Source organism: Copadichromis virginalis, linkage group LG23 (assembly GCF_057382275.1).
Source record: "Copadichromis virginalis isolate Kocher_CV1m ecotype Utaka linkage group LG23, C_Virginalis_male_GT1.1, whole genome shotgun sequence".
NCBI lineage: Eukaryota > Metazoa > Chordata > Actinopteri > Cichliformes > Cichlidae > Copadichromis > Copadichromis virginalis.
The window spans coordinates 43,748,056-43,775,342 of NC_140639.1; the positions used below are offsets into that span (position 1 = coordinate 43,748,056).

At 43.0% G+C, this 27,287-nt stretch overlaps 1 protein-coding gene across 3 annotated transcripts in view; it reads left to right on the forward strand.

The window, feature by feature from the left end:
- The window catches only part of LOC146681677 (interleukin-1 receptor accessory protein-like 1-B), a 347,610-nt gene that overhangs the window by 282,022 nt on the left and 38,301 nt on the right, over positions 1–27,287 (forward strand). For all 3 annotated transcript variants that reach the window (XR_014918021.1, XM_085448562.1, XM_085448563.1), the window contains exon 7: positions 15,698–15,830. Coding sequence is in view for 2 of the 3 variants with exons in the window: in XM_085448562.1 (XP_085304688.1) it covers positions 15,698–15,830 (133 nt within the window). In the remaining variant the exon portion in view is untranslated. The remainder of the gene's footprint in view (positions 1–15,697; positions 15,831–27,287) is intronic.

The following is a 27,287-nucleotide window of genomic DNA, read 5'->3' on the forward strand; positions in this document are numbered from 1 at the left end:
ATTTAGCTGTTTTTTGTTGGGTTTTTTGTAGTCCACATCATAGCGCTGACCCGTATGTGCACTTCTCAAAGCAGTGACTCTGAATGAGTGCTACAAGTATTTTAGACTTCCTCTGCAGTAGCCATGGTTAGTATGGCCAGGTTAGCTAAAGTACATCAACTAACAATTATAGTTTCTCTTAAGATTCATGAGAAGCTGAAAAGGTTTGGACAGACAATACTAACTTAAAGCAGTGGTTCCCACACTTTTTTTGCTGGGCCCCCCTTTGTTTTAGAAGAAAAATGTTCCCCCCGCACAAACGCATCCTCCAACCACACACACGCCCATATTTTGTTTTCAAACTCCATTGCAGTTTATTTCACACCTCAAACATTTAGTAAACAAGTAAGCAAATACAAGTAATCTGCAATAAATTACAGGTAGTAATAAAATAAATTACTAACTCTTTTACGCTACGCACACCTGCACGGGTATTTTTGAAATCGCAGCTGTTTCTGTGCGTTTGGACCTTTGGTATTTGATTTGACTTTTTAAAACTCCTTTTTTGCGTTTATGCATGGACGAGGAATACAGAGTTCGTCACGCAACGTCAATGGTATGTGCCTTTTTTCACGTCACGCTGTGCGCCACATTATTGTTTACATGAGATGAATTGCAGGATGGCAGATAGACAAAATACTGTTAATCTGACTATCTGCAGGTTTTACATGCTTACACACGCAGTTACTGTCCCTCCATTTACAAAGGCAGAGGCGTCATGGTGTGATTATTTTACTTGTAGTTTTATTTTTTCTCTGTGTAATAATATTCAACATTGCTATCAATACATTTTTCAAAAAATGCCTCTCTGTGCAAAATGGGTTTAAAAACAACGACGCAGGGAAAACCAATAATGCAGGGGAGACCTACCTCCGCACTTGTGCAGGTGAAGCCAAAGGGAAGATATGCTTCACCATATCTTCTAGTCTTTGGCTTAGAATGAAGTTGGTTTGGAAACATATTCAGCGATGCTTCATCTCCTGCTTTGCGTTTGTGTGGGCCCCCCATGCTAGCAGTGTCCAAGGATTCTTTTTTTTTTTTTCCCCTTTTCATACCGATGGTTATTGGTGGTGGGCATTTATACAAGTAAAACTGAAAACCAACAAAGAAATCCAGTTTGAATTGAGTACAGACAGACACAGTTTCTCACTCTGACAGGTAATGTTTGAGCCCCACTGCCTTACAGTATAATACTAGCTAAAGCATGGTCATGTCTTTATAAAGAAAATATTCAGCAGCAAGAGTCCTGGGTGACAACAAGCAAGTCAATTTGACTATCCACCGTGGGAGCTCAGATGTGTGTCTGAATCACCAGCACTATGGACTGTATGAGGCTATTCTGTATGAATAGCATTAAAAGTTATTTTCCATGTAGACCAGGTCATTGGAGAGTGCTCCTCAAAGGTTATTTGTTTGAGCGATTCACAAGACTGATTTTATTCCAGTGGTGATCTGACATTCAGCAATCACGGCTAGATGACCTAGATGACCCTAAAACATTAGAATCCTTGATTTTGCAAATGCATCACTCAACCAGACGCACCAGCGCCCCCAGGGAGAACTTTCGTCGCCTTTTTTCATGGCACATTTGTACCATCGTACTGACATTTTGTCGTCCCCAGATGCTCGCGCCAATCTTTTGGAAATGCACACAGATGGATCCGCAGAGGCTTTTTAATACACATTATCAGCTTTACATTGTTTCAAGCATGACAGTTGTGGCCATGCAGCCCAGAATCCCAACATGCCCTTTTTGAACAAGGTGAACATGAATTTGTTTCCTTCCATATGTTCATGCAAATAGGGAGGATAGCAACATGGCAACATACAAGTAATACAAAATGTGCACAGAGCTCTTTTTTTGTGAACATGATGGACGGGGAGAAAACAGCAGGATGCTGTGTAGATGATGCCCGCTCTCAGCAGAGCTTTAACCTTTCCTTCAACATTCTTCCTGCAGAGTATATTAAGAAAATACTTTTTCTTGCTTATTTGCTGTGTATTTTGTTTTATGCATTTAATAACAGGCCAGTATATTAAAGGCCACCTTTGACTTATAAACTCTGTCATAGGTTATTAGATTGTTCTTCCTGCTCACTCAGTCAGTCATATTTTTCTCCTGATTCTTCACTCATGAGTGAAATGTGCTTATTTCTAAGACATACCACAAGATGCAAGAAAAAGAATAAAGGTCAGATGGTAGACAAAGGTGACTAAATGGTTAGGAAAAAAATAAAATTAAAAACCTCAAATCTTTTATCTGCTCAACTTTATGGGCTAACAGGGGAACAGGCGTCACGTAGGCGTGAGACTATTTTAGTCAGTCGTCCAATCCAGCTCTTCAGATCCCTTAAATTAAAGCTGAAAGTCTGCACTTTAATGACATATTGTTTGATTTCAGCAAGATTACTAAGTACAAATACAAGGCAATATCAAATTACTTAACGAGTTGACTCTATTATTTTCATTATTGCCGACATAACGATTTCATTGTTAACAATGAAATAGCGGGTGGCTGAAGTTTAATTAGCAATGCATTTCCAATTTATTAACAATGGCTTTTATGACTTCTAAACATACGAGTAAATAAATTTCTGATAAATATTATTGTTAGTAATGATTTGCGCCGCTTTAATGAACTGTAAAAATATTCCTTTGAAATGAAGGCTTCTGGCGTGAAAGAAAACAAAATGTTCTCCTTTTGTCTAAGAATAGGTGATAAAACTGAAGAAAAGTGCACTGCAGTACCGACATCTCATTTCCACATGTATATTTGCTGGAACATCTCAGTACATGCATTCCTACCACTTTAACGCAACACTCCCACCGTGTAAACCCGCTCCTCTACTTTTCCCACCTCTCCCCTGAGAAGTGTGATGCAATGATTTCCAAACCCACCAACACTGTCTCCACCCCCCCCCCCCCCCCCCCACCCTTACCTTTGCAGCTCGATTTAGGACGATAAGTTAACAGCTGCTTCCCCGTCTGATGATTTTTTTTTTTCTTTTTTAAAAATGTTCCACTCTTTCGCTTCACGTTGGCCCTTAGTTAAGTTGCTGCATGGACTTCCTTGCTCATTCAGCGCACGTGTGCTGCAGATATCCAATGCAGTTCATCCTGTAACACTAGGAAAATCACCTGCAGTCCCAACCACTCTGCTGTGTCCTGTTCTCATTACATGGACACCCAGGAGAGGGTATGGATATAGCTATGCTCCCTTGCTCTCCACTCACTACTCTTTCTCTCTCTCTGTCTCAGTCTCTCTCCTGCTCACTGAGCACAGTAAGCTGTCTTGATCTTGCTGGTGAGTTTGCTCCACTGGACCATTTAGGGACTAGATTCTTCTTTTTTTTACTGATGGTTTAGGAGACAAGGACTATGCTGCAATAAGGTCTAACCAATAAATGCTTTGGTGAACCCCCAACATGCAGTAAAAAGGGCAAATTTTCCCTGGTTTTGATTTAGGAAAATCTTCATCCAGCACACAGTTACATACCATTCTTTGAATTACACAAGCTCATCCAAAATTTGTTAAATGAACTAGAAATCCAACTGCCAGCCAGGTCTTATCACCCAACACCAGTTCCTTCCCTCACTAATGCTCTTGTGGTTGGATGGGAACAAATCCCTGAAGCCTTGTTCCAAAATCTTGTTGAAAGCTTCCCCACAGGAGATGGACACTGTTACTGCAGTTAATACCCATCCTTTTTGGTCAAAGAAAAATTGTGGCTGGTGTATCTACTGCTGGAGTCAGTTTGTTGATCTGTCTGCTGAACGTCAACCTTAGAGATTTTTTAACATAGTATCTTAAAAATCATGTTAGAAAAAATGGTTGTAATTCATAAGTAGTTAATGCAAAAATATCTTTATTACAGTCACTGAATTAAAGCTCAGAGTCTGTGTTTCAGTTGCGTATTGATTCTGTTTCACTTCACGTCTGTTGTGGTGGCATGAAGAGCCAGAATTGTAACTATGATCTTAAACTTTATTTCCAAGATTATAAATGTCAGATGAGGATGGATGGACTAAACATGTTGTAACTCTAGTGATAACTCACTGTAAATTTAAAAAATAAAATAACAGCCCATGAAAAGTAAGAAAACAGGCAACCTAAATAAGTTTCACAACTATAATGCAGTTTGAATGTTATCCTTACGCTCTGTTGCTTAAGATTCAAGTTGAACCTTTCTAGCAGTGTAACAATCATCCTTCACATTGTCATGCCTGCTACTCATTTTCATATCATCTGGACATTTCTAGAGTGATACTGTTTATTCCGATTGCACCCCAGGAGCATGATATTGGCAGTGCTAAAGACGCCTGCAGCACAAGGAATGCAAGCTGAAGTTTGGAGGTTTATTTACATGGAGAGACTCCTTTCACTGGGAGTGTCACTGGCTTGTTTAAGAGTGTGTAGGTGTGAGTAACACCATGCTACACTGTAATTTGTCAGGAATGAGCCAGACCGGGGCTAGAAATAGTATTTGATAAATTCAGCAGCTCCTGAAAGTCAGCCATGCAACTGCCATGAGTCATAACATTTATTAACAAGCAAATTCAAGTGAACATAAGCAAGGCTGGATGGAGGCTGGCTGAGACTTTTTCAGCAGAGACCCTCTCTTCAGCAGGAGTAGATTTGGTTTGCAGTCAGGAAAGGCTCCATGCCGACTGCAGGCAGAGAACATACTGGGTGCCGGGGACAATAGTTAAGGAAAGAAAAGAAAATCATTGAAAGCACTGCTTTTGGTAAAAGTGGATTCAGCCTGAGCATCGAACCACGGGGAGCTCCACTGATGAAATGGGAATGCTTGGGGTATGGGCATGCTTGAAAGGTGACCCAGCAAGGTCTTGAGGAACATTCAGTTCAGTGCTATCACTCTATGTTCCATTGTGTATCTGTGTCTTTCACTTCCATCCCAACCACACTTTCTACTTTTTTTATTCCTCTCTTTAGCCATAAATACATGAAGCCACTGAGGGTTCCTCTAGATGTCCCTCTTTGGTCTGCGTAGCCCTGTACTAAACCCCAGTGACCATCCAGGTCCTGTTGTTATCCAGTCGCTGCTGTGTCACCATGAGATAAGCGTTTTTGTTTTTTGTTTTTAAATCTCAGGACTTCAAATTATCACCAGAACCAATTATGTTACGTTTCAATAACATCAATTCTAAAGTGCTATGATATTTCAGTAGATAGCTATCATACAAATGCACTGAGTAGGGCTGTCGGTAAAAGATGATCCTCAGATACAAAGTGACACAAAAAATTTCTATTACTCATTTGCAACAGCACTCATACGACGGTGCTGTTTCCCCCCTGACACAGCCCCTCCTCTCACTAGCAGCTGAACACCAAAACAATACCACAACTGCCTTAAAAGAAACTTGGACAACCCTGTTGCCAACACACTCGTATTTATTGTACGGGGTTAGGAAAGCTCCCGTTCAGACATTATTGAAGTATTATCAAACAGTTACAAATGTTAACATAGCTAGCACACAGGTTAACATTAGCGTCTGTTGAGTTATTACTAAGCCTGGATTATACACTCAACAAAAATATAAACGCAACACCTTTGTTACTGCTCCCATTCCCCATGGGATGGACGTAGAGACCTAAAATTCATTCCAGATACACAATATAACCATCCCTCCCAAACAGTGGTCACAAATCAGTCCAAATGTGTGGTAGTGGGCACATCTGCTATATTGAGATAATCCATCCCACCTCACAGGTGTGCCACATCAGGATGCTGATCTGACATCATGAGTAGTGCACAGGTGTACCTCAGACTGCCCACAACAAAAGGCCACCCTGGAATGTGCAGTTTTTTGCGCTATTGGAGGTCTGGGGACCCAGAACCGGTCAGTATCTGGTGTGACCACCATTTGCCTCATGCAGTGCAACACATCGTCGCATGGAGTCTATCAGATTGTCAATTGTGGCCTGTGGAATGTTGGTCCGCTCCACTTCAATGGCTGTGCGAGGTTGTTGGATATTCGTGGGAACTGGTACACGCTGTCGTATACGCCGGTCAAGCACATCCCGAACATGCTCAATGGGTGACATGTCCGGTGAGTATGCTGGCCATGCAAGAACTGGGACATTCTCAGCTGCCATCTGCCCTGAACAATGTGAACCATGATTCATCCTTGAAGCGCACACCTCTCCAACGTGCCAGACGCCATCGAATGTGAGCATTTGCCCACACAAGTCTGTTACGGCGACGAGCTGGAGTCAGGTCAAGACCCCGATGAGGACGACGGGCATGCAGTTGAGCGTCCCTGAGACGGTTTCTGACAGTTTGTGCAGAAATTGTTTGGTTGTGCAAACCAATTGTTCCAGCAGCTGTCTGGGTGGCTGGTCTCAGACGATCTTGGAGGTGAACCTGCTGGATGTGGAGGTCCTGGGCTGGTGTGGTTACACGAGGTCTGCGGTTGTGAGGCCGGTTGGATGTGCTGCCATATTCTCTGAAACGCCTGTGGAGACGGCTTATGGTTGAGAAATGAACATTCAATGCACGGGCGACAGATCTGGTTGACATTCCTGCTGTCAGCATGCCAATTGCACGCTCCCTCATTGCTTGTGGCATCTGTGGCATTTTGCTGTGAGACAAAACTGCACATTCCAGGGTGGCCTTTTGTTGTGGGCAGTCTGAGGTACACCTGTGCACTACTCATGATGTCAGATCAGCATCCTGATGTGGCACACCTGTGAGGTGGGATGGATTATCTCAATATAGCAGATGTGCCCACTACCACACATTTGGACTGATTTGTGACCACTGTTTGGGAGGGATGGTTATATTGTGTATCTGGAATGAATTTTAGGTCTCTACGTCCATCCCATGGGGAATGGGAGCAGTAACAAAGGTGTTGCGTTTATATTTTTGTTGAGTGTATAATCCAGGCTTAGTAATAACTCAACAGACGCTAATGTTAACCTGTGTGCTAGCTATGTTAACATTTGTAACTGTTTGATAATACTTCAATAATGTCTGAACGGGAGCTTTCCTAACCCCGTACAATAAATACGAGTGTGTTGGCAACAGGGTTGTCCAAGTTTCTTTTAAGGCAGTTGTGGTATTGTTTTGGTGTTCAGCTGCTAGTGAGAGGAGGGGCTGTGTCAGGGGGGAAACAGCACCGTCGTATGAGTGCTGTTGCAAATGAGTAATAGAAATTTTTTGTGTCACTTTGTATCTGAGGATCATCTTTTACCGACAGCCCTACTCAGTGCATTTGTATGATAGCTATCTACTGAAATATCATAGCACTTTAGAATTGATGTTATTGAAACGTAACATAATTGGTTCTGGTGATAATTTGAAGTCCTGAGATTTAAAAACAAAAAACAAAAACGCTTATCTCATGGTGACACAGCAGCGACTGGATAACAACAGGACCTGGATGGTCACTGGGGTTTAGTACAGGGCTACGCAGACCAAAGAGGGACATCTAGAGGAACCCTCAGTGGCTTCATGTATTTATGGCTAAAGAGAGGAATAAAAAAAGTAGAAAGTGTGGTTGGGATGGAAGTGAAAGACACAGATACACAATGGAACATAGAGTGATAGCACTGAACTGAATGTTCCTCAAGACCTTGCTGGGTCACCTTTCAAGCATGCCCATACCCCAAGCATTCCCATTTCATCAGTGGAGCTCCCCGTGGTTCGATGCTCAGGCTGAATCCACTTTTACCAAAAGCAGTGCTTTCAATGATTTTCTTTTCTTTCCTTAACTATTGTCCCCGGCACCCAGTATGTTCTCTGCCTGCAGTCGGCATGGAGCCTTTCCTGACTGCAAACCAAATCTACTCCTGCTGAAGAGAGGGTCTCTGCTGAAAAAGTCTCAGCCAGCCTCCATCCAGCCTTGCTTATGTTCACTTGAATTTGCTTGTTAATAAATGTTATGACTCATGGCAGTTGCATGGCTGACTTTCAGGAGCTGCTGAATTTATCAAATACTATTTCTAGCCCCGGTCTGGCTCATTCCTGACAAATTACAGTGTAGCATGGTGTTACTCATACCTACACACTCTTAAACAAGCCAGTGACACTCCCAGTGAAAGGAGTCTCTCCATGTAAATAAACCTCCAAACTTCAGCTTGCATTCCTTGTGCTGCAGGCGTCTTTAGCACTGCCAATATCATGCTCCTGGGGTGCAATCGGAATAAACAGTATCACTCTAGAAATGTCCAGATGATATGAAAATGAGTAGCAGGCATGACAATGTGAAGGATGATTGTTACACTGCTAGAAAGGTTCAACTTGAATCTTAAGCAACAGAGCGTAAGGATAACATTCACAACTATAATGCAGTTTGAAACTTATTTAGGTTGCCTGTTTTCTTACTTTTCATGGGCTGTTATTTTATTTTTTAAATTTACAGTGAGTTATCACTAGAGTTACAACATGTTTAGTCCATCCATCCTCATCTGACATTTATAATCTTGGAAATAAAGTTTAAGATCATAGTTACAATTCTGGCTCTTCATGCCACCACAACAGACGTGAAGTGAAACAGGATCAATACGCAACTGAAACACAGACTCTGAGCTTTAATTCAGTGACTGTAATAAAGATATTTTTGCATTAACTACTTATGAATTACAACCATTTTTTCTAACATGATTTTTAAGATACTATGTTAAAAAATCTCTAAGGTTGACGTTCAGCAGACAGATCAACAAACTGACTCCAGCAGTAGATACACCAGCCACAATTTTTCTTTGACCAAAAAGGATGGGTATTAACTGCAGTAACAGTGTCCATCTCCTGTGGGGAAGCTTTCAACAAGATTTTGGAACAAGGCTTCAGGGATTTGTTCCCATCCAACCACAAGAGCATTAGTGAGGGAAGGAACTGGTGTTGGGTGATAAGACCTGGCTGGCAGTTGGATTTCTAGTTCATTTAACAAATTTTGGATGAGCTTGTGTAATTCAAAGAATGGTATGTAACTGTGTGCTGGATGAAGATTTTCCTAAATCAAAACCAGGGAAAATTTGCCCTTTTTACTGCATCTCTACGTCCATCCCATGGGGAATGGGAGCAGTAACAAAGGTGTTGCGTTTATATTTTTGTTGAGTGTATTTGTCATGTCTTCAAGTCCACTGGGGTCCACTCAGGCACAGGTGGCTTAAGTTTCTAACTGCGAAGAGTCATTGGTGAATAATTTACTTTATTGTGAAGCAATTACTATTAATATAACTATTAATTGCCAAGGACTTAAGGCAAACAAAGAAACATATAAGAAATGACTGCTCAGCTCGGGTCTCATGTTGTGTCCAAGTGTAATCTGGTCTTCAAGGTAGCAGCTACTGGCTATGGCAAATTACAAAATGATAAATGTAATGCTGGAGGAAAACAAAAGTATTTGTATTAAAAAGTGTTATTTTTCTCTTAAAATCCCAAAATGAAGCTGAAAAAAAGTCCACAAAAAGTTTTTTGGACCACCGAGAAAATATGGCGCCAAGTCACCAGAAACAAAGGAAATAAACAAAACGTATAGCTGAATACATTTGCACCAACCGGTAATTTTGTCATCTTAATTTTGAGAAATCTCTTCCTGTGAAAATGATATTGTACATTGAGCATTTACCCAAATGTTGGTACTGAGTTTGAAAATCTATTTTGACAACCAAAAATCATGATGGGCAAGAAGACGTGGGTTTTAACTAATGTTTCTGTGCTTTGTTTTGGTTTTTTTCTTTTGGATTAAGTCAGCAGCAAAGCGGGTGCATCCCAACTCAGAAACCTAAGTGGCGTTTAGGAAAGAAACAACAGCACTAACTGATGCAAAGCAAAGAAAAACCATTACGCCTCAAAGAAAACACTTCACAATGCCTCACATAACCATTAGCAAAAATAGCATCTGCTTCATAGTTGACATGGCAACTGCTGTCAACATCTGATGCTTTTCTAATTGTTGTAAAACCTCACTTCCTCCATTCAATATGGCATTTCTCTAATGTTTTGTGAAGTACCCTTTAAGTGTTTCATTAATGTCTAATGAGCTTTTCATTAAGAGAATTCAACTGTGACTTCTCCACAAGATTATAAGTAACGCAGGGTTTAACGTTGGTAATGATTCTGCTGGACTGGGCGGCAATAATAGGTGCTGCTTTTGTGCTAAAGTACGTTGTATTATGAGAACATCAATGCAGAGAGTGGGTGTTGAACTTTGCAAATGTCATGCTGTGTTCCACAAGGCTTGAATTGGACTTGTTATTAACCCAACCCCCAGCCTGTTTGTTTCCCACTCCCCGGTAATATTCAGCCATATTACCTTATTTAATTTCCAGACACGGCTCATCCCCGCCAAAAGTAACACCGATCCAAGAAAATTGTAATTTCACAACACATCACCGAGCATTTCCTATTACGATTGCCACATGTTAACATGCTTATAAAGTTCAGGAAAACAGCGCAAACATTGTATTATGTCTCTTGATATCTGCTTCACCTGCATTAATTAGTGGAAACGGCAGCGGCAGTTTGCCTGCTTAGTGATAATGAGGTGCAGTGCTAAGTATGAATAACAAGAGATTGACCATACGCGAGGGGGAACATAACTAAATGACTACTGAATAAAGCACAGTCAATGGCTGCCTTAAAATGCATGATTGGAGAGGCTTAGGCTGTAATAAGCAAAGCAAAGTGAATGCTGAACAGAGAGACAATTAAACCGCCACATCTGGCAACGCTGATGTGAGTGGGTACCCAGCCGCCGCAATTACAGGCCTGTCACTACTGTAACCCTTTACTGCCTGAACACAGCACTCGAGCAGATGATGAAGGCAATGCTTAAAGTTTTCAGAGCTTCTACTCCCGACTGGCCACAAATGGATGTTTGACCAGGACCACTTGGCGTCCTAATTTTAACACACTATGTCCCTTTCATGGTTTCCCCTCCACAACAAACTTCTCCATTTTTTCGGTAGCCACATACTCAAGTCCTACCCAGTGTCATGGTATAGTGCTTCTATTGAAGTCAGACTAGCCTGGACCATAACGGGTACCCAGTGTGTTTAAAAAAATGATGCCGGGAACGCTAGAATGTGGAAGTTCGGTGAAAGATCATTCTCATGAACATAGGCCTGCTGAATCTGGGAAAACCCCATTAAACCATCAATTATCAGCTTATTCAATTTCTGGCCTTTTTCTCAGTCAAGATAACTGTCCTTCTATCCTTCTCCTCCGCGGGGCAATCTTCAAGTTATTTTATGTTGAGTTGCATTGAAGGTGAATTCATCAGAGCAGAGAGAACAAGTCAGCAACCAGAGAAACTGGGGAGAAAAGAAATTTCCACTAAAGTCAAAATAACACCCTGACATTTTGCAAAGATGTTGTTGGTGATGTTATGTGCTTCCAGTCATTTAGTGCTTTTCTAGTCTGTCTTAGGCTTAACTTCTGAGTCATATTTTACATTCGAGCAGCACTTTTGTGTTTTCACTTCAAGCACGTTTTTCTAACTCACGTCCATGGCCAGTTTAGAGTCAGCAGTTTGCCTAACATGCATGTCTTTGGACTGTGGGAGTGCCCACTCAGGCACAGAGGGCACATGTAAACTCTGCACAGGAAGGCCCCACTTTATGACCATCAACCTGCTGAGCACACTTTGCAAGAAGTTGTTGTTATTGTTGCCACTCAGAATTCATGAATTAGCTTCAAATCTTGAAGCAGTCTTTCCTACTGCAGCTGATTTCTGTTAACATAAATATTGCATTAAAGCAATTTTGCCAAGATCTAAAACCTGTGTGTATTAGCAGTAATTTGAAAATTTGCTGTTTATGTATAATGTTGTCTTAAAATGCAAGCTTCCAAATGGCTTTTCATCTCGCCACAAACATTAAACCTTCTGTATGCCGTACGCGTCTTCAGTGCTGTTCAGATCACGAGTACTGAAAAGCTTAGCCTCTTCCCTCTGAAGTATTTTACCGCTAGCTGCAATTTATTCAAGGCTGTTAAAAGCGAAGGAATAAAGAAAACAAAGGCTTCCCTGCTCAAGAGCTTGATTGTTAGGATCTGAATGGGAAACGCTGGTAGATTAAGTCGACATGGATGGTGCACGCACTGCATGCAGATGTAGTGATGTGTAATCGTCAGCACACAAGGGCAGTACAATGCTCTATTCACTCAGTGTAGGAAGTCTTTCAGTTCTCCCATGTGTGGGATTCCTCTTTCAAACTTTTTCTAGCTGTCTTTTTTCCTCATATTTCCACTTTCTTTAATGTCAGAGATGTAGAAATGCATACATCCCCGCTCCTTTTCCCTGTATTCTTCTTTGGCGACTCACGCTTCCACAGCTTCAAGTCTGTCTCCTTTGCCACGGGAATCTTTGCTGACGTCTCCGTCCTGCAGCCACAGCGACTGAGAGAGATGCTCTGGAGGCTCAGAGAGATAAGAGAGGAGAGACAATCGCATTAAGACTCACTTTACCCCCCTGACCAAGACCAGAGGTTGGGATTTGAATGTTAAAATCAGTAAGCTTAAATCCCTGCATGGCCATTTGTGCATTTCCCAGACTGAGCACATTACTTCCTTCTCTGCAGCCTTTAGCTGCTCGCAACTACACCGGCACAAATTAGCACGGCATCGTTAAGGGAATAACACGCAGCCATATGCACGAGGAGCTCCCTTGGAGTGAGTCTTAGAGAATGACACTGTGACTGGTGTCTGCACAGCAGTCTAGCTGTCGACGCTACAACACAATATGCTGTTTGAATCTATGGGTGAAGCCTCTTGACATCAAAGGTGGCAAAAAAAAGAAAGAGAGGAACCGTGTTTCCTTTTACTGTTCTCTGCACCTGTCAAAATGGTGTGTTTAGGGTCTTTTTTTTCTTGTTTTTGTTGTTTTATTTGCTGCTACTGCACACACCAGCCCGCCTCCTTTGTAACACCACAGAGACCCCTAGTGGAATTGAGAAGTGTTGCAATGTGTCTGAAAGTGTGTGCGTGTGTGTGTCTGTGTGGTCCAGGACAGATCCCACCATCCCCAAAACTCATTTTCTCTGTCTCTTTCATTTTCGCACTCTCTCTCACACACACGCACACACAAGCCTTATCTTTCAGCTGTGGACAACTTTTCTTTTTTTTTTTTTTCTTTTTTTTGAGCCGTGAGACAAAATGCAAAACTGCCTCCTCCCAGCCTCCACACACGCACACACACACACCTCAAATTCAGGGCCTTTTCTGCATCTCCAAGCCAGATTTTCCCTGTTAACGCTTTAGCTATCATCTCAGTGCACTAGACTGCACTAGAGGGCCAAATTAGAGCAGGCCTTGGTAAAATAAAATCCCTTTATCTTTGAACTAGCAAGTACCCAATTATACGCCACAGTTATCTCCCATCTCACAGACTTCTGAGTACTCGCCACAGGCCAATGAGCACGGAGAGCTAATGAAGAGATGCTGAATCACCTTTTTGCCTTCCTGGACACACAACTGGTGGAGCCTCCTTGATCAGCTGCCACTTTTTTATGCATTAGAGTCATTCTCCAACTTTGATGAGGTGGTTCTTCTCCCCCCCCCCCCCCCCCCCCCCCCCCGGCAGCACAGGGCACTGATTCACGGATATGCCGTCGGTTGCGGCATACATATGATTAGCGTGAAAGAAGAGTGAGAGGTCTCTAATCCCGAGCAGAGAAGAGAAAACGGGTTTTAAAGTGGTTTATCTGCTTCCAGTCACAGAGGATGTAGAAAATGAAGCGATGCAGAGAGAGGAACTCCTGCTGATGTGAAAGACGGGGCTTGATATGGGTCTTCTGTGCGTGACCCTGATCATCCCAGGAAGTCAATCTGTATATCACGCTGCCTGTTTGTACAGAAAAATTACCTGACGTGTTGGAAGCTTTTTCTCTTCCTGTTTTCAGCCTTGTTAAACTTTTACATGTGCTTCAATTTTTGTGCTTTCTACAGCTTTGGTTCTTATGGATATGGATTTATTTCATTTCCCAGTTGGTCAGCATTTTAAGATATTTAACTCCTTAAGCTCTAAGCCGTTATGTTAGAATACCCATGTAAGAAAGAGGGTTTTTTTAATGTAGCACCAAATCACAAGAAGAGTATATTGTAATAAAAAGACCCTACAACAATAAGAAGGAAACCCCAACAATACAATGACCCCCTAAGATGACCCCCGCAGCACCCAGCTAATCAACACCACCAATGGTGGTCAGTGTTAACTCAGGCCTTCGTGACACAACCCTGCTCCATTTATCTTGCAACCAGCAGTAGGAGTGAAATGGCTTGTGGTCCTCTGTGGTCAAAAATACCCTTTTTATCGATAAGATTGCATACTGGAAAGAAGATGCTTAAGAGTACCCAATGCGTTTCAGTGTAATGACAAGGTGTCTCATCCAAGCATTCATATGGAGCTGGAAGTGAGGCAGGTTTCAGTGTTATCACCACTTCTTTGAGATGCCAGCAGCTTTGGCTAAGCATCTGATGCCCTTGGAATGACAGCAGGCTCACTGACAGCCCTCATAATGAGATTATTGTTCCTAGGTGATAAAAGTAAGGCCACTTCCACTTCATGCATTAATTTGTATGTAAAGCTTTATCTCTAAACTTATGTGCAGGCCCCATTAAATATTCGTTCTGTCAGTCGGTGCTTTTGCTCTTTCAAAGTTGATTTTTGGCATCTTTTAAAGCACAAGTTTGTTTTTGTTTTTTTGACCATGGTATCTAACAGGGCCAACCTCTTCCAGTCTTGATAGGTTAGGTTGTCTGGCAGTAATTCACAGGTTTTCACTTCTTGGAAGTTGCTTGCACCCAAATGGTGATAATGGTTATGAAACAACCACCATTACCGTGCACTGCTGAGCACTTAAAAAGGAATTTGGGTGCAATCAAGCCACTGCGCTGTAGCACGGATTTTTGCCAGAGAGAATAAACACCTTTTATTTTCTGATTCACACCGAAAGCTGCATCTTAGTTGTATGAAGTATGAATGAAGGCTGACTTAGGCACAGTCTGCTTCCACAGACCCATAAGGGCATATCCTCTTATCGCAGCAATACAAGTATAATTGAGTCGATAATGTGCAATTTGAACTCCTGCTTAGGCTGTGCGGTTTGAATTGTGAGTTTTGCATTCATTACCAGCACAAGCCACCTCCTCCTTAACAGCCGTACCGCACTGTGGTGTTTAAACATTTCCAAAATACTTCCTGCAAAATACAGCGATGTAAATGTAAAAGTGGGATCTGACAGAGAAGGGAGCTTTGGAGGAGGGTAAAGAGCTTTTGTGAAGGTACAGTGGTGTTACAAAGTTGGCATGAAAGAGGGTTCAAGAGCGCGTTTATAAGTTTAAGAGGGTGTCGGGGAATTTAAAAACGGTTGAGTGTGGTTTAAGATGGCACCTCAGGAGAGTGAGGAACAGTTTAGGAACTGATGGGATAGCAAGGCTGTCGTGGAGTGTTTCGGAGGGTGAAAAGGAGAGAATAGGTTCTGTAAGTCAGGCATCAGATATCATATCTTGTGGCTATTTCTATCCACCATATTTGGAAAGGAACACTCTGATCTCTTATTTTTATTTATTTATGTACTTATTTACTTATTTAGAGGACACTGTCTAGGGCAGACCCTTCGACAGTCATCAGTATCTCAGGGCTAACATTTGTAACATTTTTATCAGGTGACTCCTTCTCTCGTCTCCCACAGGAAGTCCGGTTAACTTGACGTGCAGAGCGTTCTTTGGATACAGCGGAGACGTCAGTCCACTCATCTATTGGATGAAGGGGGAGAAGTTTATCGAAGACCTGGATGAGGAGAGGATTCAGGAGAGCGAAGTCAAGTAAGAACTTCAGAGCTTCAATTTTATGAATGGGGAATATTTTGGGAAATGAAGGTGTAAACTGTAAAATACAGATATTTATTATCTTATTATCTGTATATCCACTTCCATTTTATTTGTATATATTGTCAAATAACAACAGTCGCCTTAAGGGGCTTTATATTGTAAGTTAAAGACCCTACAATAATAATAGAGAAAAAGACAGCAACAATCAGACGACACCTTGGCAACAGTAGGGAGGAAAGACTTCCTTTAACAGGAGGAACCTACCAGAACAGGGAGGGGCAGCCATTTCCAGAGACAAGTTTATTGTAAGGGATTTTTCTTAACACTCCCTCCTACCTTTTCTCTCCCCACTCGACAGGTGAACACCATGAGGTTTTGCACTCTCTCACATACTAGACCAGGCAACAACTTCCAGGGCAGCTAAATGAAGCCAGAGTGGCCAAAATGACAGTTCATCTGTGGCCACTCAAGGCTGGTTTCAAAAGCGAGTCAGTTCCCAGACACTCTCACGTCAAAATACCCAACTATAGCCTTTAGATTAGCATGCGTACAGTCTTGTATGAATAACAGTTTTGGTTTCTATAGCTAATTTGCTGGTTGTATGGGGGTGGTTGTTTTTCACAATTCACCAGGCTGGACACTGTTAAAGCTTATATTTAAGGCTGTGGCTGCTTTAATAGACTCTGCTTGCTATCTCCAGCCTCCGTTCTGTTAATTCCCATCATAGAGCTCGACCTCTCAACTGTGTTTGTGCCTTTTTGGAACATCCATTCATTTTCATCTGCTTATCCAATTCACCATAGGATGGAGCCTATCACGGCTAGGTCAAGAGGCAGGGTTCACCAGTCTGCCGCATGGCTAACACAGAGAGACTATAATTCACACTCATATGTACATCTGTGGTCACTTTAGAATCACCAGCTAACCTAACTCCGTGCATGTTTTTGGACTGTGGGAGTATCCAGGGAGAACCCATGAAGGCAGAACATGCAAACTCCACACAGAGGTGGATTCAAACCAGAACCTTCTTACTGTGAGGCAACAATTCTAGCCACCAGATGTGCTGCCAGCTGTTTGAAATATTCTTTTTTCAAACAGCTTTTGTTAAAATATTCTATTCTCCAGAATATTCTGCTCTCCAGTTTTTCGTTTTTGTTTTAGTTTGGTAGTTGGCACTAAATAGCAGGTTTCTGTGTTTGCACTTGGCACCAGTGCAATTTATGGATGCAGTTTGCTAACCAAGCCTGCTAGCATTAGTTGATAAGCAGCCACTCTACCCTGTGGTACAGCAGCCAAAACAAAAATGTTAAGGTATAAAAATGTAGAGTCCGGAAACCAATTAGTGATCTCACATTGCCTACTTTCAGTCAGGCCATATTGAGACCTCTGCAAAGGCAAAATGGAAAACAGAAGACAGTTAGGTTATTGCACACCACCAAGCATGAGCCGGAGGCGTCCCCAAAACAGTGAGATCTCATGAAATTTGAGCTTTCCAATCCAAATAGCATATAATAAAAATTGTGTCCAGATTGGGCAAAAAAAGATACAAATCTAAGAAAAATATGCACATATGACCGTTATTAAACCGGTTATAGCAACAGAAATAATCTGCCGCTATCACTTAGTCAGAAGTGACTAATATATTCATGAGTCACTTCTGATCTCTTCAAAAGCAGCACAGGACCCCTCGGCTGAACTGGTAAACACCTATTTAAACTCAATTTGCCACAACTCTGTGACCACCCATCAACACACCAAACAATAAAGGGAACCGTTCACTACCAAGCTACCATCTAAATATTCATATTGAGCATTTGATATTCATGAATGCCTTATGTGGCTGTTTAATAATGCAGGTAGCTATGCATTCTTTATCAGCATGTACTGTATATGCGCAGTTCAGGAACTGCTCCATCAGTTAAACAAAAGTGCAGCAGCAGCAGCACAACAGATGGAAACTCTAACTGAATAGCCTCCTTTTCCATTTGAGTGACCACCATGTTTTTGGCTCATTAATGAAAACAGAAGTCTGTTTACTCTGATATCAGCATCAGCCGAGGCTGGTTGACCATCCAAAAATGAAGCCTAGACGCAACTCTTCTTCCTTTAGTTTTGACAAGTCATGTGAGGTAAACAATGGAGCTTTAGGAACTGTCGCACTTTTAAAGTTTCACCTTGCAGAAAATGAGATTTTCTTTTTATTATATGCCTATAATAAGTAGGCGTCTAATACTGTCAATCATAAATGTTCAGCCATGATTGACAGCAATGCAGTTATACAGGGAGAGAAAGAAAGGTTCACTGGGGGAAGCTGGATTTCCAGCATGTTTAAACGATGAACCTGGACCCATGGTGAAAAGTGTTGTTTTAGCTTGACGGCACTGACATATGGAACTCGTCCAGAATCATTTTTATTGATTCACTTTGGATCAGCCATAAAAAACAAAGCAGACATTTCGTGCCATTGCTAAAGTGTAGCTGATGGTATCGCTTCTGCTTTAGGCCTATTTTTCACCTGTGATTGGAAATTTGATAGATTTGCTGCTACATTTACAACATTACAGGAGTAAGATGGGATCCGTTTACTTTAGCTGCAGGGTCACTTTATTACATATACCTACACATACACATACACCTTGCTTTTGTTGAATAGAAACCCCTTTTCTAGCTTAATAACTGTCCTAATGCTGTAGATTTATGGGCAGCACTGCCATCATGCAAATCCGCTATTCTACTTATAGACTGTATATAAAAGATAGATTTAGGTAATATACCATCACATATAGGTTAAGGAAACCCCTTAAACTCAAAGCTATTTGGCCACCACCGTATTGGGTTTTTGGAGCTAGAAATGACCGTATTTAGATGCGCTTGCCCATTTCTTCATCACATCAACTTTGAGGACAGAATGTTCATTTGCTCCCTGATTTATTCCACCCACTAACAGGTGCCACGATGAAGAGATAATCAGTGTTATTGCCAGTGATCATAATGTTATGGCTGATCGGTGTACGATATGAGCTTTGTGAGATGGTATCCTTCTGAAAAGGGGATAGATATGGTCAACACTGATACACAGGAAGCTTTGGCATATTAATGCCTCACGGCTGGTACAAGGGTGCCCACAGGGTGCCTGGAAATACTGCTTTCTGTGCCAGCACCCTAAATTGCTACAGGACAGGATGGATCCATCTTGCTTCTAGGTTTGATATACTAAGATGCTCTTTTGTCATACCTTGCTGGTAAAGAGTTGACTTTTTTTTACTGATCTATTACCTCAAAACAAGTCTGACCACGCTTCTCTGCTCTCGCCCATCTGCAATTTATTTTGCTCCTAAATTTTCACTCAGTGGGTATTTTCTTTTTTGGCACTCTCCCTTTAAAACCTAGACATGAATGTTTTGAATGTCTTAGCAGATGAGCAGTTTCTACTCAAGCAGCCTGTCTGCCACTAACACATGTCACATTCAAAGTCACCAGTCAGCACACCCTCGTGACCATGTCTACATGCCTAAATATTTTTAGTTTGTGGCTCATGTTTGGCTAATTAGATATTTGCTTTAATGAGCAGTTGAACGAGTGTACATAATGAAGTGGCCAGTTAACCAGTGGGTTGATGTCGTGCAGTTAAATCAGTTTATAATTGGCACGTAAAATACTGTCAGCTGGGTGGATTACAGCCTCAGATGGCTCATATTGTCTGTGATGTTGCCAAAATTGCAGCATGGTTGATCTTTGCTTAATCACAGGCCTGAGAAAAGGTCACAGTTTCCTTGTTTGATGGACTAACAAGGGCAGAACATTACACCAATGCTGTACTTTTGTTCAAGATTATGCACTGATCTTCAAGCGGTGAAGGTCAATCGAAATCCAGAGCAAAGTGCTCACCCTTCTTAAATGAATAATCAATCCTCATCATCAATACACGGCCGCCGAGACTATTAAAAGATAACGTGTGAAACAGTGGAAACCATCAAGTTAGTAGAACGTAGTAGAACGTAGCAACAGTTTAATCCATCCAGAACAGTTAAATCCTTCCCAAATCAAAAACCCTGGATTAACGGAGATGTTCGCGCGGCACGGAGCACCGCCTTTGCCTCCGCGAACACATCGGACTACAAACACGCACATTACCAACTCCGGAAGACGATCAAAGCAGCCAAACGTGAGTACAGGGACAGGGTGGAGCAACAGTTTGACAACCCTCGGAGTATGTGGCAGGGACTAAACACGATCACAGACTTTAGAGGGAAAACCAGCACACCGCAGACCACGGCCTCTCTGTGTGAGGATCTAAACGTATTCTACGCTAGATTCGACACAGCGAACACCATGAGACCGGACAGTGTGCGCACCGCGGATGACGTCAGTGCGCACACTGTGTCTGAGGAGGATGTGCGGAAGTGCTTCAGGAAGGTGAACGCACGCAAAGCTACTGGTCCGGACGGGATTCCCGGCCGCGTCCTCAGGTCATGCGCGGCTCAGCTGGCTGGAGTGTTCACGCACATCTTCAACCTTTCCCTCTCTCTGTCTGTAGTCCCAGCCTGCTTCAAAATGGCCACCGTCGTCCCTGTACCCAAATCCTCCACCATCTCCTCACTGAACGACTGGCGACCTGTAGCCCTGACCCCGATCGTAAGCAAATGCTTCGAGAAGCTGGTCAGGGACTTCATCTGCTCTGCACTACCCGACTCACTGGACCCTCTACAGTTCGCATACCGCCACAACAGGTCCACTGATGATGCCATAGCCCTGACACTACATACTGCCCTGTCACACCTGGAGAAGAGAGACACGTATATGAGAATGCTGTTTGTAGATTACAGCTCAGCATTCAATACCATCGTTCCCTCGAAGCTGGACAGGAAACTGCAGGATCTAGGACTGAGCAGCTCCCTCTGCAGCTGGATCCTTAGCTTCCTGTCTGACAGACGCCAAGTGGTCAGACTGGGCAGCATCACCTCATCCCCCGTCACACTGAACACTGGTGCTCCACAGGGGTGTGTACTGAGCCCTCTCCTGTACTCACTCTACACCTACGACTGCACAGCCACTAACAGCTCCAACATCATTGTGAAGTTTGCGGACGACACTACAGTGGTGGGTCTTATCACCAATGGTGATGAGACGGCTTACAGGGAGGAGGTCAGCGCCCTGACCCACTGGTGTCAAGACAACCATCTCACCCTCAACGTCGCAAAGACAAAGGAGTTGATAGTGGACTTCCGGAGGTGCAGAGAAGTACACACCCCCATCACCATCAACGGCGCTGCTGTGGAGAGAGTGAGCAGCTTCCGGTTCCTTGGTGTACATCTGGCTGAGGATCTTACGTGGTCAGTACACACAAACAAAACAGTGAAGAAGGCGCAGCAGCGCCTCTTCTTTCTCAGGAGACTGAAAAGATTCGGCATGAGCCCCCGCATCCTCAGGACCTTCTATCACTGTGCCATTGAGAGCATCCTCACTGGATGCATCACCACCTGGTATGGCAACAGCACCGCCTACAACTGCAAAGCTCTCCAGCGAGTAGTGCGGTGCTCTGAACGGATAATTGGAGGTGAGCTTCCCTCCCTCCAAGACATCTACAGGAAGCGGTGCCTGAGGAAAGCGGGGAGGATCATCAAGGACTCCAGTCACCCCAGCCATAAACTGTTCAGACTACTTCCATCAGGAAGGAGGTTCTGCAGCATCCGGTCCCGTACCAGCAGACTGAGAGACAGCTTTTTCCATCAGGCCATCAGACTGCTGAACACGTCATAGACACCTCAGCTTCACTACTGGAACTTTAACATTATGCACTCCATACTGTACAGTAATGCCACTGTTTTGCACATGTCTCAACTCTGTATATTTTATTTTATATATTTTATTTATTGTTTACTCTATTTAATTTGTAAAATATGTGTACACACACACAGACACACGTAGAAAAATATTTAGTATACACATCCAGAAATGCATATACTATTATATATTGTACATATATTTATTAGTTTCAGATGTAGCCATTCTTGTATTTTGCTTGTTTACATTATTGTATTTTGCACAACTCTGTTGCTTGTGAAGCTCGCACACAAGAATTTCACTCACATGTGCTGTACCAATGTACCTGCACATGTGATGTGACAATAAAAGTGATTTGATTTGATTTGATTTGATTAAACATCTCAGATCAATATAAAGATAGAGCACGGGATGTGCAAAAGTCATGAGCCAACCTTTATTTCTTTATATTATGCTTCCAAGGAGCCAGACTTTCTTGTAATTTAAAAAAAAAATGGTCTTGTGCAATAGTTCTCCAGGCTTTCTTTGGACACTGGCTGCTTTTCCACTCACTTACAGTCCAGTCCTTATACCTGACCATTTTCAGAGGAATGTTTGTGTTGTTTCTTTGTTGCAACTTGACCTAGGAATCATTCAAGCTTGGCAAAGGAAGCTAACTCAGGAGCTAAACCAGTGGTTTGTCTACACATAACAGACAACTGCAGAACCAATTGTATCTTTAGGTACTTGCTAAACAGCCTGTCACAAAAACACATTAAAAACAATCCATTTCTTTAGTTGAACCCATGAAAAGTACCAAAGATAAAACAGTTTAAAGCAGTTTCACCAGCAAGGTGATTCCCAAAGAGCTATTACCTAAAAACCTGACATATCTCAGTATGGTGTGCAGTGTGTCCTTAAAAAAAAAAAGGAAACTGCAGAAACCTGACACACAATCTGAAAGATGCATTTGATACTTCAGATGATCCATCCACTGCTCACTGAAACCTTATCAGAAACTGTATGAATGGAAAAGTTTCTGACAAGAAGTTCTCCCTTCTCTTAAGAAGGGAAACTGTGACAACAGTGCGAACGTTGTTCCTCTCACACGCTCCTGCACACCAAATCTGGAACTACTGTCCATCATGTGTCGTCCTTTTATCTACCTCGGGAATTTACATCGGTCATTGTAAGTGCCGTTTATATTCCACCACAAGCGGACACGGTCACCGCCTTATGCGAGCTGCATGAGGCACTCACACAGCACCAGACACAACACCGGGACGCTGCGCTTATTGTGACGGGGGACTTTAATAGCGCCAACCTCAAACGCGCAGCGCCGAACTTTTATCAACACATCACCTGCCCCACCAGGGGTGAAAGGACACTGGACCACTGCTACACTACGGTCAAGGACGGCTACAAGGCACAATCCCGCCCCCCGTTTGGCAAATCTGATCACGCCGCCATCTTCCTCATGCCAAAATACAAACAAAGGCTGAAACAGGAAGTTCCGGTTCAGAGGAAGGTCGCGCGCTGGACGGATCAATCGGTGGCCGCGTTACAGGACGCACTCGATGACGCAGACTGGGGCATGTTCAGAAACAGCTCCGACGATGACGTCAACGTGTTTACGGAAGCGGTTGTGGGATTCATCGGGAAACTAGCGGATGATACCGTGGAGACAAAGACTATCACAACGTTTCCCAACCAGAAGCCGTGGGTGGATAAAACCATCCGCGACGCTCTGAGATCCCGCACCGCTGCCTACAACACGGGACTCATGACGGGGGACATGGACCCGTACAAAGCCGCATCATATAACGTGCGGAGGGCGGTGAAAGAGGCGAAGCAGCGCTACGGGAGGAAACTAGAGTCACAACTCCAACAGTGACTCTAGGAGCCTGTGGCGGGGACTAAGGATAATAACGGACTATAAAGCACCAACAACCGGTATGACGAACGCGGCCGTGACTCTGGCAGACGAGCTGAACACTTTCTATGCTCGCTTCGAGGCTGCAGCTAAGGTCTCCAACAATGCTAGTGTTAGCGGCGCTAACGGCTGCAGACAGGAAGATACTGCCAGCACCGGAAACGTGCTCGTCATCTCCGAGCATGAAGTAAGGAGAGCCTTCAAGAGAGTGAACACCAGGAAAGCAGCAGGACCAGACGGCATCCCAGGTCGTATCCTAAGAGACTGCGCATACAAGCTAGCTCCTGTGTTCACTGAGATATTCAACATCTCTTTATCTCAGTCGGTGATCCCCACATGCTTCAAAGAGTCCATCATTGTTCCTGTCCCGAAGAAACCCCACCCTGCTTCTCTCAATGACTATCGCCCTGTAGCCCTCACCTCAGTAGTGATGAAGTGCTTTGAACGCCTGGTCAGAGACTTCATCATTTCTTCACTACCAGACACACTGGACCCACTACAGTTCGCTTACCGTCCAAATCGTTCCACAGACGATGCCATCTCTCATCTCCTCCACACATCACTCACTCACTTGGACACTAGAAGGGGGAATTATGTTAAAATGCTCTTCATAGACTACAGCTCTGCATTTAACACCATAATTCCCTCCACACTCACCACCAAGCTGGAGCATCTGGGACTCAGCTCATCTATGTGTCAGTGGATCTCCAACTTCCTAACTGGCAGACCACAGGCAGTAAGGATGGGCGGACATGTCTCAGCCTCCACCACTCTCAGCACTGGAGCCCCCCAGGGGTGTGTTCTGAGCCCCCTGCTGTACTCTTTGTACACATATGACTGTGTGGCCACTACCAGCTCCACCACCATCATCAAGTTTGCTGACGACACCGTCGTGGTGGGCCTGATCTCTGATAACAACGAGACGGCCTACCTGAAGGAGATTAGGAATCTGGAGAACTGGTGCCAGAGGAACAACCTCCTTCTAAACGTCAGTAAGACAAAGGAGCTGATAGTGGACTTCAGCACTAAGCAGGAGAGGAACTACCAGACCCCCGTCATCAACGAGTGCCCAGTGGAGAGAGTGGACAGCTTCAAATACCTCGGAGTTCACATCACGCAGGACCTGTCATGGTCCTGTCACATCAACACCGTGGTGAAAAAGGCCCGTCAGCGTCTCTACCACCTCAGACGCTTGAGAGACTTCCAACTGCCCTCCAAGGTGCTCAGGAACTTTTACTCGTGCACCATAGAGAGCATCCTGGCGGGAAACATCTTAACCTGGTTCGGGAACAGCACCATGCAGGACAGACGAGCTCTACAGAGGGTTGTGCGGTCAGCTGAGCGCACCATCCGCTCCGAGCTCCCTGACCTGCACTCAATCTACAGCAGGCGGTGCTGGACCAAGGCCAGGAAGATCGTGAAGGACCTCAGCCATCCCAACAACAGACTGTTCTCTCTGTTGAGGTCAGGAAAGCGATTCCGCTCCCTGAAGACCAACACAGAGAGACTGAGGAGGAGCTTCTTCCCGCAGGCGATACGGTCTCTCAATCACACCACCACACAGTACTGACCCACACATATGGTTCTTACACACACACTGGACTTTCTGGACTTTGGTTTTGCACAACACTGGTCACTATATTCTTCATTTCCGGTTAATACTTGTACAGCTGCTGTTATTGTGTATATATTTATTTATATTTAGATTTCTTCATACATTCTTATATAGTTCTATATTGTGTATTGTGTATTTTGTTGTACAGTTATTTTATTTTCAACTTTAATTTATATATTTATCTTTATCTTATTCTTTCCAGTTAAATTTACCCTTCATTCTAATTTGTGTTGTACAGTTATTTCATTTTTAACCTTAATTTATATTTTATTCCTTCCTAGTTAAATTTACCCTTTTTAATTTTTCATATTTATTTCCTATCTTATTCATAGCCTTTTCCTTTTTTGTTCTCTTTAGGTCACGAGCAGTTGTCCAAGCATTTCACTACATATCGTACTGTGTATGACTGTGTACGTGACAAATAAAATTTGAATTTGAATTTGAATTTGAATTAAACTAGAAATTCATTGAAAATCAGTGTCAACTGATTGACATTAAAACAAACAATGGAACATTATCATTGATGTATTGGCCTCCTTAGAGCGCAGACCTAAACATTATTAAAGAACTGTGGGATCATCTTAACAGAGAACAGAGCAAAAGGCAGCCAACGCTTTGAATGTCCTTCAAGAAGCCTGGAGAACTATTCCTGAAGACTGCTTAAAGAAAGCGAGTTTAGACTGTGATGAAGAATAAAGGTGGCCATACCAAATATTGACTTTCAAGCTTGTACAATTGTAATAAGTAGTGATTGCAGCAAGAAATGAGGGATTACTCAAGACAGTACTACACCGATTTTGTGAAGAGGATTATAAAACCTTAAAAAAAATCAAATATACATAGTAAATATGTTGAAAGAAGAAAAGAGCTCTTCTAAGTTAATGCACGCTGAGTATAATGTATTTGTGCTGTGACTGTGGTCACAGTCGAGTGTGGTTAAAAAAATTGCAGGCAAGAAGTAATTGTAGCTGTGAAGAGGAAATGCTTAATCCTTAAGAATGGGTTTCTTTGCTTTGCTGTCATCACAGGGGAATTCAGATAAGGGTAACAAGAAGACACAGTATAAATACACTGAATTCCCTTAGCTGTAATTCAATTACAGATTGAAAACTAGTGTCAAAAACATGGATTGATTTAATTAAATGAATGGTTTTGAATCAATAAAAGCGAAGAGATAGTTCACTCTTTTTATTTGTCAAACTTATATTTGTCGTTCTTGCTCGTGTCTGTATTGCAAAAACCACATAGCATCTGTGTTTGGTATCCTGCCCCGATGCACCCCTTTCACGGACCACACGTATGACTAGAAAAATTCTTGTTGTCGACAAATGCTATGTAAAGAAAAGGTTAACCATAAGCAGCGTGACAAGGCTGGGAGGAGAGTTAGCGGCCCAGTCAGTGACCTGGCATTTCGAGATGTCTCTATTAGCCTGCTAGCATGCTCCGTCCAGCTCTCAGCACCACTCTCTGTCGTGAAGGACACCGGGCCAATTAGAGCCTACAGGATTTAAGGGGACTGTGGAGGTGGAGGGGGAGGGGGGTTGGCAGGTGGCGACACTGCGTAGGTGGTATAATAAAGATGAGAAGATGGAATAGTGAGTGGCTCACCGCATGCAGTTAGAAACCTGCTTTCATACGATAGTCAAATGAGGTAACAAGGCAAGAAATCAAAACCGTGACCGGAAGGTGTGTGTGTGTGTGTGTGCAGGCTCAGACGTGAGGAGTATACACGCTGTGAGATGCTGTCTCCCTCTGAGCATTATTATTTATTTCATTTTTTTTGTTCCCATTTGAGTTTGCACCACTTCAAACCCACTCGCTGACATCATTCCATGAGCTTTTAGCTTTGAAATGGAAATTAATCACACAGGAGTATTCCCTTAAGGGCCGCCTGTAATACATAAAATGGAGCTTTTGGCACAATGTTTCACCACTGAGATTCAGGGTTGATAAAAAAAAAATTGTGGCTGCAGAACATGACTTCATGGATTTGTGAGAAGACGCAGCACAGATTGCAGACTTAAAGACCGTGCTGCCGAAGTTTGAAACCAGAAGAAGTTTCAGTCCCCCGGTGTAAGGGCATACAGCACCCTTTTGAGTAGCAGTTCAAGTGTAAAATTTCATTTCATTTTCTAACTAT